Source organism: Blennius ocellaris, assembly GCF_963422515.1.
Source record: "Blennius ocellaris genome assembly, chromosome: 18".
Classification (NCBI taxonomy): domain Eukaryota; kingdom Metazoa; phylum Chordata; class Actinopteri; order Blenniiformes; family Blenniidae; genus Blennius; species Blennius ocellaris.
The window spans coordinates 4,274,338-4,291,213 of record NC_137667.1 but is presented as its reverse complement, the minus strand read 5'-3'; the positions used below and the strand labels follow the sequence as shown (position 1 = coordinate 4,291,213).

At 42.6% G+C, this 16,876-nt stretch overlaps 2 protein-coding genes across 2 annotated transcripts; one reads left to right on the top strand and one right to left on the bottom strand.

Moving 5' to 3' along the window:
- Positions 1-6,602: 6,602 nt before the first annotated feature.
- Positions 6,603-14,820, bottom strand: selenoi (selenoprotein I). Its single transcript, XM_080514607.1, has 10 exons — positions 14,679-14,820; positions 12,423-12,491; positions 12,096-12,204; positions 11,506-11,580; positions 9,382-9,644; positions 8,396-8,504; positions 8,270-8,318; positions 7,986-8,166; positions 7,702-7,881; positions 6,603-7,428 (listed from the first exon to the last, which is right to left on the bottom strand). Exons 1-10 carry the CDS (start codon positions 14,733-14,735, stop codon positions 7,318-7,320), a joined length of 1,203 nt encoding a protein of 400 aa, XP_080370733.1. The 5' UTR covers positions 14,736-14,820; the 3' UTR covers positions 6,603-7,317.
- Positions 14,821-15,403: 583 nt separating this feature from the next.
- Positions 15,404-16,783, top strand: ost4 (oligosaccharyltransferase complex subunit 4 (non-catalytic)). Its single transcript, XM_080513627.1, has 3 exons — positions 15,404-15,409; positions 16,374-16,511; positions 16,663-16,783. Exon 2 carries the CDS (start codon positions 16,375-16,377, stop codon positions 16,486-16,488), a length of 114 nt encoding a protein of 37 aa, XP_080369753.1. The 5' UTR covers positions 15,404-15,409; position 16,374; the 3' UTR covers positions 16,489-16,511; positions 16,663-16,783.
- Positions 16,784-16,876: the final 93 nt, after the last annotated feature.

Genomic DNA, 16,876 nt, shown 5'->3' with positions numbered 1-16,876 from the left:
CATGCCCATCACAGTGTTTATTAATGTGTGTGTGAGAGAGAGAGTGTGTGTGTGTGTGTGTCAGTCTGGGTAAAGCCTGTGTTCCGGCGTTTCTGGTTTCTAATGATGGTCATCTATAATTGAGCGTCGCCTCACAGAGATGAGTGAGTGGAGGCGCAGAGAGAAGTTTTTTGTTGTTGTTGTTGTTGTGTTTTTTTAGAGGAACAGTCCAGGACGGTGTGGAGGTGATGGTGGCTCGAACCGCTCGCCCCGCCGCCGCCACCACCGCCGCCGGCGGTGTACGTACGAGACAACAAGGGGTCAGCGCCACACAAAAGCGTCCAGAGCCGCGGGGCTGCAACCTGAACCCCTTGGCGCTGGTTAATTGATGCCACCTCTGATTAACTGTCACTTGGGGGGTGGGGGGGGGGAGTCAACACCAGCCAATTCACTAAAAGACGTCGCGAGCCGCGGGACAGAGTGTCGCTTTAACCTCTGCACACGTCCAGCTCGACCTCGGCAGCGCAAAAAAAAGAGGTTCGGTTATCAGAAAGTTCCAGGAGGAAAACGTTTTTTTGAGGCAACATTCAATTGTTCTTCATTCTAACACTTTGAACTGCTGAAACGTGACCCTCCGCCCCCCCCCCCCCCGTCACTCGTCTCTGCTGGTTTCCCTCTGACATCGTCCGGGTTCTTGCCTCCGTCCATGTTCCCAGCAGCTCTGAGCCGCCTCCCTGTTCCTCCTGGAGGAAAGCATCCCGACGGCATGATGCTGCCGCCACCGTGCTTCACAGTGGGGGATGGTGTGTTCAGGGTTTTCCAGCACGTAATAAAGCAATTTAATTTGGTTTTCAAAAAGTTGCCGGGTAAAAATGCTTAAACTTTTCTGAAATGAAAACGCTAAAACAACAGTTGTGTGATCCCAGCAGGCAAAATTATAACACGACATAGTAAAACCATATGATAAAATGGGGAGAGAGAGAGCACACTTTTTTTTATGTGGCCTTTTGTTAAAGTGAGTTATTGTTGCATCAGATGAAGCGTGACGTGAACGTTCAGACTGATAAATATGAAGATATGGATCTGATTTAAGACGGCATATAAACGTGATCTGGATGTGATTTGAAAAACATCAGATTCATTAAAACATCCGATATGGGTTAGATATATAGCTCAATTGTCTTGACCTGAGTATGAAACTGACATTTGGAAAATCTGGGATCTATTTTTTCAGATAATTCAAACGCCGAACCTCGTACTTCTCCAGAAATGCAGTTATCTGACTTTTCTTTCCTTTAAAAAAATAAAAAAAAGTATTTTTTCTTTCCATTTGAAGGAGATTATGACACTGACCACTGTTCTATTAATTGTTTTGTAGCTTCTAAAAACCCGAATCAACTACGCTTGATGGTCAAAAGACGTTTTTAAAAGACTATTCCATTATTTGAGGCACTTTTTGCAGATCTACACTATTATTGGGATTCACTTTTGGGGTATATATGTTCTTACGCCTCGTCATTAAATAGCAAAAGATACAGCTGCACAAAATTCATACACGTCTCAGTTTCACATCTGCCGTCTCATCTGTTGAAAATGTGAGTGGATTCAGTACAACAGGTCTTTACTGGCGTTATTCGAAAAGTAATAAATAAAGCAAAATGACCCGGCCTGCTCAGCTGGACGACGACAGACACCGGCTGAAACCACGTTCCACATCTGGACACATTAAGACCTTCTTATAAAATCATTAGACCTCCCCCACTAAGGCATTCACAGATTATTAGGTAAGCAATAATAAAGCTACCACTCAAAGAGAGAGAAAAAAGCTCTTTCAGTTTCATAATGTTGGAGTTTCAAAGGGTGCGAGTGAAGAGTTCCACATGTTCCAGGATTAATTTGAGAGATTTTAACCATTTTCTTTCTTGCGTTGCCACATTTGTGGCTGTTTTCAGTCCGTTATTATTGTTATTTCAGCACAAAATGTCATCATTTGATACTGAAAAGAGTCTTTACGGATTCAAAAAAAGTAAATTGTTCAAAACAATGCAACACAAGGAAACTGCATGTTCATTTAGTGAATTGCACTTCTGTAAACAGTAGTTGATTGTTATCCCTTTAGACAACAGTTTGACTTTATATCCTCTCATTGGGGTCATTTAGGACAAACACATCTCAACAAAACCTCGAGAAAACCCTGTTTGTGTAATTTCCCCCCCTGCATAAACCTCTTGAACATTTAGCTCAAAAATACCAAACATTCAATTCATTTATGAGATAATGTATTTTGGGGAAAAAAAAAAAAAATCAGTTCTGTGTTTCTGAATGTATTTTTTCAGAAAACCATTATCTCATAAATTCAGAAAAACAGAGCAAACATTTTTTAAATATATTTTCTCTCATAATTATCTCATAAAAACAGAGTGAACACTTTAAAAAATAATTTTTTTCTCATAATTATGAGATAACTATCTCATAATTATGAAATAATTGTCATAAATTCAGAAAAACAGAACCGATTTTTATTTTTCAGAAAACCATTATCTCATAAATTAAAAAAAGCTGAATTTCTTTTTAACAATTACTTTTTTTCTAATAATTATGAGATCATCTCATTAATTCAGAGACTAATTTTTCATCTTTTCAAGTGAATGCAATATGCGTACTAAGAACAATGTCAGTGGTTATTATGGTAGAACTCTTCCTCTAAATGAAGGGGCTGTATAATAAATAGCCTTGGTCTGCAGTGTTAATACTGGATTATTTAACAGTGACCATAACCATCTTAACCTTCCTCTATTCTGCACTCATTAATGAAATAATATAGATCCTACAGTGCTGCATTTATTATTTCAGTCCCAGACATTGAAGTGGGTGGCTTATTTGATCGACTTGCTGGATGTTTCAATGAGTCATTGCTCGATGAGAGTCATTCTTCTGGACTGAGCAGCTCTTGATCAGCTGCCAGCGGTTCTGACAGGCTCAGCTCAGCACCTCCTCGTGTAAAAAAAAAATGGAGGCCCGGGCCTCTCGGCTCTGTGATATACAAGTGTTTATTAATGGGAAACTTACCACATAGTTTCCTCTCTCTCTTTCATGTTCTCTGGCAGCTTCTCTTGAAGGTTATTAAAGGATGTCAGATTTTTTTATTTTTTTAAACTTTTCAATGGTTTTGGATTATTTAAAGAGTTACCACGAGTGCATAGATGATAAAAAATAATTTAAAAAAAACATACCATTTTTGGCTGCCAAACATCAATTACTAATGAAGTCTGTAACAGAGCAGAGTCACATGAGTCAGAGGTGCAAAGTTCAACACACTTTTTGATTTAAAGTTTGCAGAAGAGCATCAAAAACAAAGAGAAACTGTTGTTTTACCTGTGAAACAAAGAAGGGGGTGTGGAGGGGGGATCTGACAACAGTTTGATGAATTCCAAGTTCTCATTTACTGAATTGAGAAGCAGAAACTGAGATGATCCGATTCATCTGTTGATCTATAGCGCCATCTGCTGGAGGGGCTGGAAAATCCATCCAAGAGACGTCAGAAATCCTAAAGTCACCAGAGAAGAGAGCGAACCACTGCACATTTCATTAAATAATTCTCGTCAGAATACAAAATAATACTGTAAATGTTGTGTGGAAAAATACCTTTTACCCAAGTAGAGAAAAGAAAATGGAAAGTCTGCAATATTGTGTTGATAAAGAAGGGAAAAAAATTAACAAACAGCTGTAAAGTCACTTGTGAAGTGTCAGGGAAATAGTTTAAAAGTGGAGTTGGTATCAATGAAGCAGTTTGAGAGACATGAGAATGAAAATCCACTAAATGGACAATCTTTTTTTTACGAGAGGAATTAGTATATTTGGCACTCTACAAATAAAATTTAATTTACATAACTGAACATTTGAAGTGACAACACTCATCAGATAGTTAATATATAATATCTAATTGTGATAGTCTAATATTCTAATAATACAAATGTCCTATACTAAGTGGCACAATAAACTATTTAAGAATAAAAGAGAAAAATTTGTTTATGCATAATAAATGTAAAACTTTTGGAAAATCCACTGGTTGTATTCTACTTTGAGAAAATGTACTCGAGGACACAAAAGTAAACTAAACAAGAAAAATGTAAATTAAGAGTTAAAGAAAGTGAAAAAAATAAAGATTCTCATCAATTAAATGTAGTTTATGTAGTAACCTGATATTAAACTCATTACATATTTCACATCTCTTCCAATATGTTGATGCGACGCCCCCCAGTGGACATTCATGAAAGTGAGACCCCCCCTCATTTATTAAAGAAAATGTTGTTTTTTTTATTCGTTCCTGGACAATCCTTTCTTTCACCAGTTAAATACGACATTACAATGAGCCGCCCCGACGCCCTGATTGAGCCAGCCGGGGCAGATTGCACACAACAACTCACTTCCTTGACCCAGGGGAAGAGAAATTAACCGTTTTATTTGTTTTCCTTGAAAAGTGGTGCATGAAGCTCTACAAAACCAAAAAAAAAAAAAACCCTCAGTGAAATAGCTGTGATCATGAACATAAGATCTGTAAAGAAACTGAGTTGAATCAATGGCACAGTTTTTAGTTTTTCCTCCGAGTTAACATTTTCCTTGTTTTAAAGCGTCGTTCTTATTGTTGGTCGCCCCCCCCCCTCCCACACCTTGAGCTCAAATGTTCCATTTCCAAACAAGCCTTAGAGAGAAGACGGGGAAGCTGAATCAACCAGCCAGAAGAGAAGCAAAGACACACATTCCTACAGTTTGTTTAAAATTAAAAAAAATAAAAAGTACAGGATGAAACTTGCCTTGCTGATTGGAATCGACAGTCTCAACGAGAAATCTGCCCCCACACGCCCCAGCTGTAATTTAAAAATACTAAACTGAAAGAAACAATATGTATTTACACATATATTCACACGTACAGAACAGACACGTACACGTTGGGGCCCGGACAGTTCACGCAACTACAATCTACAGAGTCCCAAACGTCACAGATCGATCTCGGCCTTTCTTGGGGGGGTGGGGGTGGGGGGGTGGGGGACAGCAGGGGGGGGGGGGGGTTCTCATTTCAAATATAGATTTTAAATATAATGTGCTTATGACTGCATAGAAAACGAGCTGGGTGTTGGTTGTAGTTCCACGTGGGTTTCGTTCCTCCCAGACACAACAAGGTTGATTAACCTGCAGTCGAAATGTTCAGTGCTGCTCGTTACTGGTTTATGTACAAAAAGTCTGTGGTTTAAAAAAAAAAAAAAAAAAAAAAAAAAGCAAAGTGAAGAAGCAAACCTTGATTTTTACCCTCAGTTTACAGATACATCTCAAAAGATTAGAATACAATTGAAAAGTTAAAAAAAAAACCCAACCTGTCAGATCTTATCTTTTTTTTTTTTTTAAACCAGAAGTTATAATTTTTTTAAGTGTTTCTACATGATGAATGTAAAAAATATCTGACAAGACATTTAACTTTTCCATGATAAATAAACTTATTGAGATTCTTTTCCTATGTCGCCCGTTAATCAAGTATTCCTAAAATTTTTCCCATAGATGACATGATTCCTACCGTCTGGACATTCATATTCTCACACACACACACACACACATATACAAACATATTAACTGCAACCTGAAGTGAACTCAGGCTTTTCCTACTTTTCATATTCTGCTCTGATTGAGCAGCTTTCCTTAACCGTTTGAGATTTGAAAAAAAAAAAAAAAAAGGTGTGATATGCAGCTTCGCGGCACCGCTGGGTGTTTTTGTTTTTAAGCGGCTTGGCCGAGGAACTTCCCTTATTTTGCGACTGTGTTCCGACGAGGCACAGGAAATGGCGCTCGGTGAATTCGGAGAGAAAACACACACACACACACACACACATAAGCTGACAATCGCGTTTAGTTGTAGCTCCCGTAAGGCCCGGCAGGTCTCGTTCAGCCTCGCTGGTTGAGAAATCGTTTGCGGCGGTGGCGACACGTCATCGGACGAGACGCACAGGAAAGAGTACCTGCGTTGCGCAGTGTCGACGCCGGGCGCTCGTCTCGCGCGACGGCTTGTTCCTTCAGAGTGCGTCCGCTCCGCGCGCGGCTTTTGGACGCACTCTTCATTCAAGCGACTCCGCGGCTCGACCACGCGCCGGCGCCGTGGCACCGGATCGACAGAAATAATAATAATAATAAAAGAAACGTGAAGATTAAAAAAATGAAATAGGAATCGGCGAGAAAACACGACACCTCGGGAGGAGGAGGAGGAGGAGGAGGAGGAGGAGGAGAGCCGGGAGGCCAGTGCTCAGACAAGAGGTGGAAGTGGAGGGACAGTGAAGGTCACCTGGTCAAACTCCTCCACTGGTTACTAGGAATTCCCGCTCTGATCGCAAACTGATCAGAAATCAATTGAGCTGTTTAATCTTAACAGGAGAAAAACTCCGGCTGGACAGTAAAAGCCCCACACCAATGAACACACTATATGTATAAATATAGAAATATTAACATACATCACAGAGATTTTTTTTTTTTTCTCCCTCCCCCCCCCACCCAACTGTAAATCATCTGAAAATTTAAAAAGAAAAATGTGTGTGTGTGACCAGAGTCCGGAGGTTTAGTCAAGTTTGTAATCACACTACTTGAGGCATTCTTGTTAATAGAATCAAACTGAAATAGCGAAACCCCAAGGCTTATTATACATTCATAATACTATGTGAGTATAACTGTGTTCGTACACGAGGCTGCGTTTGTAGTGAAACACCCGCCACCAGATAGAAATGATCTGCAGGCAGCAGAATGTGTGTGTGTGTGTGTGTGTGTGTGTGAGTTTGGACATCTATTCCTGTGAGGACAAGCGAGTCCTCACTCGGGGACGAACGCGATCAAAAAGGCCGTTTCAGGGTTAAAACCAACGGTGAGAATATCGACTCTGGATCCACGAGCGTCCCCACAATGGTTGATGTACAAAAAGTGTGTGTTTGTGTGTATTTGTGTGTGTGTCTTCGCATGGCTGTTCTGGGTTCCTGTCCTCACGGCTGAAGCACATTTCCGTAGGAAACAATTGCGCCTCGTTGGCTCAACCGAGTTAGCCAATCACCAATGACGGAAGCCAGAGCCCCTTTAGCCCGCCCCCCCCACCGCTGAGACCGGAGCGTGGTTGGTTAGTTGGAATGTTAATGTGTGTGTGTGTGTGTGTGTGTTTGTGTGTGTGTGTGTGTTTGAGGGCTGTAGGCAACACAGAAGAGGCCCAACAGTCTGTTCCACTTGCAGAGTCCTCATGGATGGGGAGGGGGAGGGGAGGAGGTTTCCGTGGTGATGGACGTGAAGTGCCGGTAAGCCGAGGAGGGAGGACGTCTAAACCTCTGCTCCCGTCAAGCCGATTCGCTCCTCCTCCTCCTGTCAGTCGCTGCTGGGCTTCTTCAGGGAGAAGGCGAAGATGTTGAAGTGGCCGCTGAGCTGTTGTACCTGAGGAACGCCAAGAATATTCATCGGGAGGTTTTACAATGTGGATCTGAACAAGGCTCGTGATGTTTTCGTAAAAATTGTACTTTGTTTTTAATGCCTGGAACAACAATATTTCTGGTGCTGAAGTGTGAAGAGATTTCAGGTTCAACCAGGAAAGACACAATGTCCACGAGGAAAACGACCCTCCAAGATTCCCGTTGTCTCACGTCTTTCATTAACCTGCATTACCATGCAGTGAAAAGGTATTTAAAGGAGAAAAAAAAAAAATCTTACCACTGACACGCCATAGTGGATGTGTGCCAATATGACAAAAACCGTCCACAAGTAGAGCAGCAGCGTCTCGTTGATGGCGACCCCGGTGACGGCCAGCAACACCACGGCGGTCATGGGCAGCAGCAGGAAGCTGAGCGGCTGGCAGCGCGTGTTGCTCATCTGACACACGATCAGCTTACACTGAGGCGGGCAGAGCCGAGGCCAATAGTCAGCAACAGCGGCAAAACGTCGAGGGGGGAAGGGGGGGAGGGGAGGGGAGGGGGGTCGTGAACGGAGAGGCTCACCGTGACGTTGGCGAACGCCGTCCCCACCATGAGGTAGAAGATCCGGGGCTGCATCTCCACGATGTTCGACGGCGAGAAGACCACCCAGACGGTGGAGAGGACGAAGAGGAGGACGGGAGAGAGGAAGGGCAGGAAGGCCTCGTACAGGCTGCCGTGCTTCAGAGTGTTGCTCCGATGGGCCCTGCGGGAAAAGAAAAGGGTGAAGAGAGGAAAGGGAAAAAAAAAAGAAAAAAAACTTTCCCGAAAGATGCGACGGAAACGCAACCCGTCAGAGGAGCACTCACTTCAGGACGTTGTAGAGGCTCATGGGTAAGGTCACTGTGAAGGAGCAGGCTGGGGGGAAAAAAATTTAAAATGATAGCGCCTGCTTTTATAAACCAAATCGCGTGTTGAAGACACTCCCGTCTCACCGATGATCATGAAGGAGAAGAGGTCCCGGTACAGGAAGTGCCACAGGATGGGCTGGTACCACGTCTCCACTCCCACCACCGCCGTGACCAAGTAAACCAGGGAGATCGTCTGGGAAGAGACGAAACGACACACCGATGACTGGAGGAGTTTGTTTTGTTTTTTGTTTTGCTTCACAACAACAACAAAGGAGCACACGTCTTTCACATACACACTAATGGAGCCACTCATTCTCCTGCCTCAGTAATAATAACCAACGTAATAAAACATGAGTCTATATGGGGAGTCTGAAACAGAGATGGGTGTTGGGGGAAAAGTTAAAATAAAAAAATAATTAAAAAAAACTACAAAATATATGTGTCAAAAAGAAAATATATCAATACAAATTCTCCTACTTTATTCCCTTATATTGAAAAGAATTAGGAAACAAATAGGTGTTTATCATTGCTATCAATTGAGTTATTTGTGTCCATTTTGGCTGTGATTTTTCATATAAACTCATTTTACTTTCCACTGCATGATGTTGAAGGTTTTAGGCCATTATTACTTTCTTCACTATTAAAAGCAGGACTCTCATTAAGTATCTACTTCCTGTAGTCACCGCCTGTATTATCCACTACAGGTATGCAGCGTGAGCAAGATGCAACTCGATTCACAGTTTGATTTTGGAAAAAAATTGTTCCAAAAAGTCTCTGAGTTTCCCCACAATTCCTCCCAACACAAATTAGAGGTATTAAAATATCAACTCTTCGCTTTCCGATCGAACTCCCTCCGTGTTTGGCCGTTAGTTCATTCATGTCCGGACCTGAACGTTTCCCACCGTCTGCTTAGGACAGCAAATATATCAGTCATTGTCATTATCGTTAGGTAGTTGTAGTTGTTTTTGGCTGAGCTCCGCCGTTATTCAAAGCCATGATTGCACAGGGAGTGTCCAACTGTTCAGTGTGTGTGTGTGTGTGTGTGTGTGTGTGTGTGTGTGTGTCCTTACCACCTGGCTGATGTCGTATCCCCAGGGCAGGAACAGGATGCCCGTGTTATATTTCTCCCAATGTGACAGGATGAAGGAGAACAGCACCACCCACAGGATGTAATAGAGCGTGGTCACGCGCACGCCGCTCTCCCCCCGCCCAAATATGGAGTAGACGGTGGCCACGAAGAAGATGCACGCCCAGCTGTCCAGGCCGTGATCGAAGAGCTCCCCTAGTGGTGTGGAGGAGTTGGTGCGACGCGCCTGTTTGCCATCAACACCATCTATTTTTTTTTTTTTTAAAGAAAGAAAGAAAAACACGAGAAAAATGCAAGTCAGTACATGTTACACATTTAGGAATTCAGAGTGCAGATTGTGTTGCTTTATGAGATCTTCACTTGTATAAAGCTGCTGCCCACACTGGCATAGTTCACATACAACCACATTCCTCCTTCCCACCGCGGCCGTCCCACATGATCTGACCTGTACACCGTGTTTTTTTTAAAACATGGCCGCTACAGTCACAGAATATTCGTCTACATACCAGCACAAAAGAATTTTAATGGAAAAGATTAGCTGTGCTTTTTTTGTTCTCCCCCTGGACACGTCATCTGACAGACTGCTTGAATTCGCGCCTATATTTTTCCACACTTTCACACCTTCAGTAATTGTTGGGCCACAATAGTCACTAATCTTGTTCGAGGCAGCGGAGTGCGAGGGTGTGATGTCATAACACATGCATCAGGCAGATTACACACTCCAGAAATGCCGTTAATGATCGCATATTTAATATCAAACATTAGACTTCACACTTAGTCAAGAAGCAACGCTCACATAGCAGCTGTTTAAAGCAGCTCATCCACATTTCTTACATCATCTTCAACACGTTTTCTGAATATTTAGCAGCGACGCCGTGGTGGAAATTCATGTTTAAAACAGTTAAAATGTGGTTTCATAAGGATCATGTCCATTTTTTTTCACATTATTTAAGCAACAGCACTGAAATGTCTTTCTGTATCTGCTTTGACTTGATACAACGACTTAACCTATTCAACTTCCCTCAAGGACAAAAGGAATCGCTACGGTAATTTCAACTTTACAAAAAAGTGATACAACATCATGTGTCGACTAGTTTCAAATAAAACTGATGGACACAACTTCCAGAAGGTCAAGCGGAGCATTAACAGGAGATTAGAGCATTTTAGTGGTGCGTTTATAAGGCATTTATGGGTCGGCGTGGCTCGGTTGGTAGAGCATTTGTTGGAAGGTTGCAGGTATAATTCCCATCTCTGCCTATAAGTGTCCTTGGGCAAGACTGAAACCCCAAACCCTCAAAACCAATGCATTATTATTATTATTATTATTATTATTATTATTAACAGTCTGGTGGGAAAAACACATCTAAACAGTTAACATTGGCTCCTAAAAGCAAGTACGACGTCGCTCATCATGGCTTTTAATAAAGGTTAATAAATGTCGTTGTGTTTTTATTTACTATGCTATTTTCATCTCTGCTCATCGGCAGAATTTACAAAGATCCTCTCTCCTTTGCAGACAAACACACTTGTCGTTTGTAAGTTTAACGTCAGCAGGAGAGTAAACGCGTTGCACCTGAGCGCCATTTCTTCCCCCATCTCGGTTGATACATGTAATAAACAGCTAGTTTCAGTGTGTTGTAACAGTTACTACTTGCCGACTGAAATTGGAACTGCTATAGCCTCTCATATTATAATGAATTTATTCAGCAGTATACATTTTCATTAAAGGAAGTGATAGTTTTGGAACTCTTGAGTCTTGAGCACCATGTTCTGTTCTAACAATGTATAATAATGTAATGAGACACTTTCCTCTGGTGGTGGACTCTACTTTGACCCCCGACAGGTCGATTAAAAACCTACAAAGATTATAAAATATCAGGAAAAATCTACAGATTTCACGAGTGCAATAGAAACGTTTAAAGCCCACACATCGAAAAGCTTAAAATAAATAAATAGACCATGTTTGCTCAATGTTTAAGGGTAATAATAATAACCAGAACACATTCCTGAGCGGAGGGGAAGTTTTTAGTTTTCGCTGAGCGTCGCCCCCCTCGGAGCCTCTCGGAGAGTTAAAGAAAAAGAAAACAAGGCAGAGGTTAAAACTCACCGAGTGTGTACGCTAAAAAGTTGAAGATCCCCGCGGCAACCCAGACCCAGCTGGGCACGTGGTCTTGTCCTGCAGCTGAGACACAGATAATGTAAATATACAGCATACCACACAGAGACGGTGCAATATCCGAGAGGCGCATGCAGATGTCACAATGTTCGCACCGAATGCCACTTCGTGCAGGATTTAGAAGATGTGCCAAACTAAAGATTGGAATTATAAGGTGGAGGTTTCAAGCATTTGTGTGTGAAATGACAAAAAAAGAAAAAGACAGCGTGTCCTACTTCTCTTATTGTTAGTAATATGACATAAGCAACAGATCCATACTGTGAGGGAGGGTGTGTGTGTGTGTGTGTGTGTGTGACAACATGCGTGAAGGCTGCATAAAGTGTGTGTGTGTGTGAGCGCCATTGTCTTGGGACAGTCATCAACCAGCACAGCCTGTCTCGCTGCGGTGACTTATGGACTTTGGCTTTCATAAACAAACTGGCCCTCCGCCCTCCCTCCTCCCCGACGCTGCGGCGAGCGAGGACAGAATAACCTCCACGGCTCGCTCTTGCACAAGACGGGAGTAAAAAGGTAGGACCTACAAGAGGCCGTGAAGTCAAAGTCGTAGAAGGCCAGCATGAGGAAGTTCAACACCAGGAACATGAAGCCCGTGAATGTGATGAGGTTTGGGGCCAGCCATGTTGGGAGGAACTGGGGAGGGAAGAAAGACGGGTTCAAGAACAAGACATTTACTGCGGTTCAATGTAAAATAAATACTTGATACAAATGAAACGTCTTCAGTGCAACACAGCCGACGCCGGCAGACAAGAGAGGTGCTGCCGTCGCCGCTCTGTCTCTTTAAAGTATCGGAGCAGACGTCTGGAAAGCTCATTAATCATGCAAGCGAGCACTCAGACACTCTTTCTCACCTTCACCACGAAGTTCCAGAAAGGATGCATCACGTAGACGGACAGGGGGTTCGAGTCCACTGCGCTGTACTGTGAAGACACAGAGGAGCGTTTGATTTTCCGTAAAGCAGACATGCAGCATCTGTGTGATTCCTTAAAGACCCGTACAAAGAATTCAACCTCGGAAAGGGAACATGTTGACCGGATCAGTTTTTGGCAGGATGTCATCACGCAGGTCAAAACAAACCCGATTCCAGTCACTGTAACTTTATCCAGGCATGACAAACGCCACCATGAGACGCAGCGCTTCAGACCTTCTCCGGTTGATAGAATTTAATAAATGCATCAGGCAAACAATTGTTGTGTTTGTTCCATCTTTACCCAATCGGATGCTAGTGACAGTCTCAGAATCTCTGGAGTTCAAATGACCTCGTATGCTTGTTTACTACAACAGATAGTCTGGCATTCTATGCAAAAGCAAAAGAAAAAGCCAAACAAGAATGCAAATTCACTTTATGCGGTGAACTTCACAATAAACCGAACGAGTTACTCATCCAACCCACTGAAAACACTATCCTACTCTATGTCCGATTACTGTTGCGCCCTTAAAAAGGTGGAGGCACATAATGTGATGTCTCCACAGCTCACTGGATTGAAACAAAGCGGAAAGTCTGCGCTTAAGCACATCTGGATTGTTTTATTTCAGGTCGCTGGAGGGGCTGTAACTTGTGAGAACTTCCAGATATTTATGGATGTGACTGCATGACTCACTCTCATGCACAGCGAGTAATCGATGCCCCACGAATGTCAACACAGGCATTGATCTGATTTACTCTCAAAAGGAAAAGTGGCACTGCAGTCCGCTTGCAGTGTGGCAACAGTTGGGCGACGGATGTACGATGAACTATCTGCAGAGCCATCTCTGAATTCAGCACTTCAGTTATTTACACGTATAAAAAAGCTCTGTCGGTCACTTTTACAAGAAAACAGCCGCCGTGTAGAAAAAAGGGTCACAGTAATTGAATTCCCTGCCATTTGTCATCCTCTGCTGTCGTCCAGCCACCAGTGTCAGAATCAGACAGTGAAGCCTCTTTAAAAGCAATTATTGGAAAGCAGTCTCTCATGATAAACAGCCCTAAGGAGTCGATTTATGCGTTGATGAAAGCAAGAGGATACGGAGCAGACATGGACAACTGGTAGCCTGTGGGCTATGGAGCCCACCTTTCTATTTTTTTGGGGGTGGGAGTTGAGAGTAAATCATCACGAATATATATATTTTTTTTAATTGATGATATGAGTTAGAAGGTAATTTTAACCACATTAGCAGCAGGTATCGCTTCCAGTGACTGTCTAAAAATAAATGCATACAGACTAAACCACCAATATATAAACCTTATTCACGATTTGGTCGTCTTTTGCCAAAATGTATTATATCTTTGAGACATTTGAAATGACCAGAGTTGCCATCACTGACGACAGGGAACGAGTTTAAGGTGAAGCGACACATTATATCATATCTGCTTTTTGCGTCTGTAAACGTCTCATGTTCAGCCAGTGTCATCAGGTTGACAGTCCAGCATGACAGCAGACTCCGTGTTTGTATTGCCACAGCTATGCTCATCTTTCTGGCCATTAAAAGTGAACACACACGGGACTGTGTGGTGCTCAGTGTTGGGTGAGACAAACCTGATGTCTGTGTAACATTGATGATTTCACATGACAGCCCTACAGTGTTTCCCATGTGCGCACTGGTCCTTCACATTCTCAGTCACGCACCGTGTTCATTTGTTGGGAATGTGAACTCATGAACATAAAATGCTTTAGACATAAGGTGGGTTAGAAGAAGAGTTGCAAAAGCGTTTTGCTCATGCATCTTAAAAGTGTACACAGAGTAAGTGATGTCGCTTTACATGAGTGAACAAGAACGTAAAATAACTCTGCGATTATCATTACATAGTATTCTGACAAAAACCAGAGTGTGTGCATATTAATCCAATGACAAGGGGCTGGTAGAGGGTGACTAAAGCAAGACATTCTGCTTCATCAATGATTAACAATGACAACTTCCCAGGGAGCAACATGATTATTGCTGCTACATTTCCGGACATTAATCCCGGGTGTAGATTGTCCAGCATGAGTTATGGTTTTAAGTCTGTACACTGCAGATCGTGACAGCTAGCAGCTAAACCCTACACGCACGCGCGCGCGCACACACACACACAGTCGGCTAAGTGGCTAACAGGTAGCATATCTTTTTGTTGTTTTTTTTTACTGTACCTTGTATTTGTCGAAGCCCGCAAGCTGCTCCTGAGTGACATATTCGTAAAGAGCCATGGCCGCCCCGTCTGGCTCGGCGATAATGTGAAAGAATAAATATATCCCCAACGTTAGCTGCCGAGTCCAGGTACCATGTAGCTTAGCCGCCTTGAGTCGTTCACGCCGGGTGATGTCGAACCATCGGAGCCACTCCTCCGTAGCGGAACCCCGGCTCCACCGGGGCTCAGTAGCGCCCCCTTAGGCCCGGAGGACTATAAAGTCGCCGCATACGCTACCGAAGCGCAGGCGTTACGGTGGCCATCTTGGTCCGGTCGTAAAACTTGTAAACACCATAGACATAATAGACATAAATAGACATATGTCTATGGTTTTATCCTTTACTGCCTGTTTTGAGTGACACTCTTCGTCAAGTGATGGTCTTGCGGTGTCAATAGAGAAATGGCGGCTCTCCTTATTCAAAGAAACACCTTCTTGCGAAAACCCAAGGTAGCTTTCTGTGACAGACTCACGCGACTTTATGTGGTGGTTGACTTGAAAATGTTGGATATTTATTCAATCCCTTTTCATCGAGTGTTATTATTATTTATTTTTTAATCAATTCGATTAGTTTCCATGGACACTTTAAACGTGACGTGGCTTTCCGCCTCGACCGGAAGTCACACTGTTAGCCCGTTTGTTGCTCTGCTGCAGCAGTGTCGTCCACGCCAGGATATATAAACCGAAGATTTAAAGTAAGAAAGTCTCCATTAGCTCAATTCTGGCAGAATTTAGTCACCATTCTCAAGCTTTACGTGCGTGAATCCTTATGAGGGACGCGTCAGTCAATGTGCGGGGAACCAGTTAGCTCGCTAGCCCACGAGCTAGCTCGACTAGCATTGCCAACAGACTCGATGTTTAAAGAAAAGGCAGATTGTTTCATAAATGTGGCTGAAAGTGGCTCATACATGTTATTTTAAAACCGACACTCGCATTGAGCCGTTAGTGCGATCACAGTCTATTGTAGTGTTACGTTGAATATCTGCTCCAAAATGGTCAATAAAGCTTGTGGACAGAAAATTAAAAATCTTCATGGCATTCAAATACATCCTGTTGTGCATTATAGAGTGACAGTCTAGCTGTTTTGGTGATAATAAAAGGGTGATCCGAAACATTAGTGGTCATCTGTATTATCACTTTTGGTTTTTTATGTGTTAACTTGTGCAGACTGCATGAAATGAACAGGAGTCGCCACTTGTGCACTTTTTTGCAATATATTACACACTCGGCAGTCATATTGTATTGGATGTTGTTGCTTTTAACCTATTTTCAAATCCCGTTCCACTCTTTCACAAGTGACTTGTACGTCCAATCCATTTTTATTTGTATAGCTCATTTTAACACAACAGCAAAGGTTGACCAAAGTGCTTCAGTGAAAAACAAATAGTGGGGGACAAAAAAACAAACAAAAACAGGGCAACATGTAAAGCAGAATTAACGATTTTTGTGGGTAAATTAGTCCTCAGGCCAGTGGTGTTTAACTGAAGCTCAAAACTGGCCAGAGCATCCCTGTATTATATGAACTGCAACCAATGAAATGGATTTGTGATGTTCCAAAAGTAATGTTTACTTCAGATAACACCGAGTAAACATGAAGCAGAAATACTTTAAACTTTTTTTTTTTTTTATGACCAATACTCTCATTTGTCTCTATTGCAGGATGGTGACAGACGTGCAGCTCGCCATTTTTGCCAACATGCTGGGCGTGTCGTTGTTCCTGCTGGTTGTGCTTTACCATTACGTTGCTGTCAATAACCCCAAGAAGCAGGATTAGGTTTTCTCATCATGACTGGAGAGGTGAGTGCAGTTGAAGCATCGTCTAGCATCAATTTAAGGACCATCTTTGTGTGTGAAACGTACAGAGGCTGATGATAGTAATGATTGATGACTGAGCATGAATCCCAAGATTTACCACCTGTTCACTGTGATTTTTCTCTTCTCTCTCCAGGTGACATGGGAAGCAAAGCCGCCACCTTGGAAATACCAGAACATTCCCTGCAGTCCTCTTTCCAAGAGAAGAATGGCACTGTTTGCACAGTAATGTTTTCTAATAAAAATGTTTGACTTCAGTTTGGTTTTAAGCTGCTCGATATGCAAGCACACACCGAGTCGTTTTAACTTCAAAATACAGTTTATTTCAAGGTCAAGACACAGTATGCCAG